This window comes from Oncorhynchus mykiss, unplaced genomic scaffold (genome assembly GCF_013265735.2).
Source record: "Oncorhynchus mykiss isolate Arlee unplaced genomic scaffold, USDA_OmykA_1.1 un_scaffold_394, whole genome shotgun sequence".
NCBI lineage: Eukaryota > Metazoa > Chordata > Actinopteri > Salmoniformes > Salmonidae > Oncorhynchus > Oncorhynchus mykiss.
Window position 1 is genome coordinate 76,761 of NW_023493841.1, and position 3,226 is coordinate 79,986.

The 3,226-nt window shown below is 44.7% G+C and overlaps 1 protein-coding gene across 1 annotated transcript; it reads left to right on the forward strand.

Annotated features, from left to right (window-relative positions):
• Positions 1-696: 696 nt before the first annotated feature.
• LOC118954888 (induced myeloid leukemia cell differentiation protein Mcl-1 homolog) lies at positions 697-1,285 on the forward strand. The gene is made up of 2 exons (XM_036974068.1): positions 697-999; positions 1,080-1,285. Exons 1-2 carry the CDS (start codon positions 736-738, stop codon positions 1,194-1,196), a joined length of 381 nt encoding a protein of 126 aa, XP_036829963.1. The 5' UTR covers positions 697-735; the 3' UTR covers positions 1,197-1,285.
• The last annotated feature ends 1,941 nt before the right edge of the window (positions 1,286-3,226 follow it).

Below are 3,226 nucleotides of genomic sequence, written 5' to 3' on the forward strand. Positions count from 1 at the left end.
GCAGCGCCCTCACCATCCAGGGAAGGTACCTACCCTCCCAAGGACATCACCCTCACTGCGATGAAATGACCAAAGAACTTCGGATGAGGCTGAAGACTTTCACTTTTATACCTTGACATGTTGCCCTTTTTTTTGTTGTTGCACATTACCTTCTACTGTAACAAACATTGTATGAGCATACATTCTATGAGCATGGCCGATATCATGTACGGTACTGGGATTGTAGTGTTGCTTTATTTAAATAAACGTAACATGAAGTACGCCTTTGATATCCTCTTGTCTCTTTGTCCTGGTCGACTGCACAAGGCCGATGTTACCCCTGGTGTAAATGTTGCATTCTGTCAGTGTTGGAGCTAGCGTGAATAACTCCCCTCATGTATATATAAGTGTCAACACGTCTGCAGACTATCATTGCAGTCATAGGTGTACCATAGGCTACCATCGACTCATAAATGCACACAATCATGCACACAATGAAGATATCACATCAGGAAATATACCAGCACCAGACCGGAGCCCTGGACACCGACACCAGGCAACTCATTAAATGTGTCCTAGGACAATGTACGGGACTTCTGAAACCTAGGTGGAACGAAAGCAAAGCTCTGTCAACAATGAGTAGAGTTATCGGGCAGTTACTAGAGAAGCACAGATACACATACAACGGTAGGTATTGTGTTACGACACCAACAGCTAACCCAAGCCAGTGACAAAGTAATTTAGCATGTTTGCGCTATGGATGTTACAGGTATGATCAACACACTCTATGTGGATGACAGAGGGGATAACGTGAAGTTCCTCAGTGCAGTAGCCCATAGCATCTTTGAAGACGGGACCGTCAACTGGGGCCGTGTTGCCAGCCTGACATCTTTTGGGGCTGCGGTGTGCCGGTACTTGAGAGGCAAGGGGAGAGACAACTGTGTGGATTTGGTGGGAGAGGAGATATCAGAGTACCTGGTCACTCACCACAAGGACTGGCTAGTCAAACATAACTCCTGGGTACGTTCAGTAATGACTGAGAGATGCCAACATTTGTCTTGGTATACCTGTAATCTAATATTTATTTTGAAATATTCCAGAATGGGTTCGTGGAGTTCTTTCCAGTAGCAGAACCTGAGTCCAGATGTCGGAACATCATCATGACCATTTTTGGATTGGCTGGTATTGGGGCAACAATGACCTTCTTGGTTATGTGACTCTCAGAAGAGTCCTTTACCTGTTACCACTTCACACTTGATGCTTCTCACCATAGTAGAGATTGAGTATGATGTTAGGCATATGTACCGTAAAGGCTAATAAAGTAGTGAACCGCATTTGTGTTTTTTTGTGTCTATTATGAGCCTGCGTCAGTTGTACAAAATAACACGAGTGCAGTGCACAACTACTACACAAGACAAGTACATCAAGGTGTACAATTTATTTGCAATGGTTTACGACAACAGTGGAGTTACATATATGTTTACAATGGTATAATACAACAGTGGATATATGGATATGTACAATGGTGTAATAAAACAGCGTGGATATGTACAATGGTATAATACAACAGTGTAGTTACAGACAGAGTGAAGTCATATGCAGTACATCAGTGATAGACTTGGGTGTAGGACAGGTACTGTCCTGTTCACAATCTTCCTGTTGGAAACCAAAGACTGTTTCAGGGTTGCTGTCAGAGTCCTTATCTAACCACAATAAGGACTCTAGTAGACTGTCTGTGTTAGTCCAATCAACCCTGCCCTCAGGAATGTTCATCAGGATGTCCTGAGTATCAAAGGTGTAAAGTGGCAGGTCCTCGGTGTCCATACACAGCACCTGGCTTTTGTGAGAGTCTCTCAGTGTGCCCTTGTACCCATGAAACTCAATGTTGATGTCTATGCACTGCACTTCACCATTGGTACAGTCTCTCTGTGTACCGTTCCACTCCACCGGGAGGCACACAGGCTCTAATATGGAATTGGTCTCTAAGACATAGGACTCGGATATCACGCCATCATTGTCGACACAAAGCAACTGGCATTCAGAGGAGTCAATCTGGATGATCTGGGTGTCAGAACCAATGTCATTAGCGTCGATACACATACGCGCTGGTAAGTTATAGGACTCGGATATCACTCCATCATTGTTGACATAAAGCAACTGCCATTCAGAGGAGTCAATCTGGATGATCTGGGTGTCAGAACCAATGTCAATAGCGTCAATGCACATAACCTCTGGTAAATTATTCTCCACGACCTGCACTTCAGAGGAATCACCCCATATCCTTTCCAGAGTCCGTTTCCATTGGGAGTCCGATCGCAACGACCGTGGGGCAGATGTGTAGCATCCTACCTTCCTTTTCATCACAACACCAATTACGTTCAGCACCCCGAAAATGTCATACATTCTACGTTGTGTAATATCAAATCTCGTAACCAAGTCCTGCAAGGTGAACATCCCTGGGTTATTGCGCACATGCCGATAAACCGTTCCAATGTTTTTCTTCATACTAGATTTTCTAAATATCGGCACCTGATACCTTTGTCGTTTGCATGTGTATATCTTCCTATCTTTACTCACGAGTCCAATACCTTCCAGGGCGCAGAGTACGTCATATAGTCTGCGACTGCCATTGGTGTCTAGATTAAATAACGTGATGAGAGAGATGTAGGTGAAAGTGTTCAAGTTCTCCATTAGGTGTAAGGTCTGTTTTGTAAGTGTGGCCAGATGTGCGTCCTCAGGTACTGGTGACTGAGACATGGTTACTACTACTATGACACAGGGTAACGTAGTACAGTGTCCTTGGATGGGTGGAAGTACCCTATGCTGCCTAGTAGAGAGACTCAGTGTGTGGTGTTACAGTCTGGCCAACAATGCCTTTAAAGGGGTTTTCAGTAGTCCATTCATCCAACACCAACCATGTGTATCAGCCTTGCCTATAGTGACTCGTCAGACCAGGGCTATAGTATCCAACAACACCCCTTGTCCAAACAAAGCTGATCCCTCCACACATGGCTACATGGCAACTATGACTCCTCTCCGCTTAAGACTTGTAGATCCAACCCAGACCAATTCCTCTAGCCATGCCTAATTCAGGACTGCTTAATTGTTACACCCTGTCCAACCATGAGTTTCAGACCCTGCCTATAGTGACCAATCCAACCAAGACTATGGTATCCAACAACACCCCTCGTCCATCCAAAGCTGATTCCTCCAAACATGGCTACATACACCCTGTCCAAACATGAGT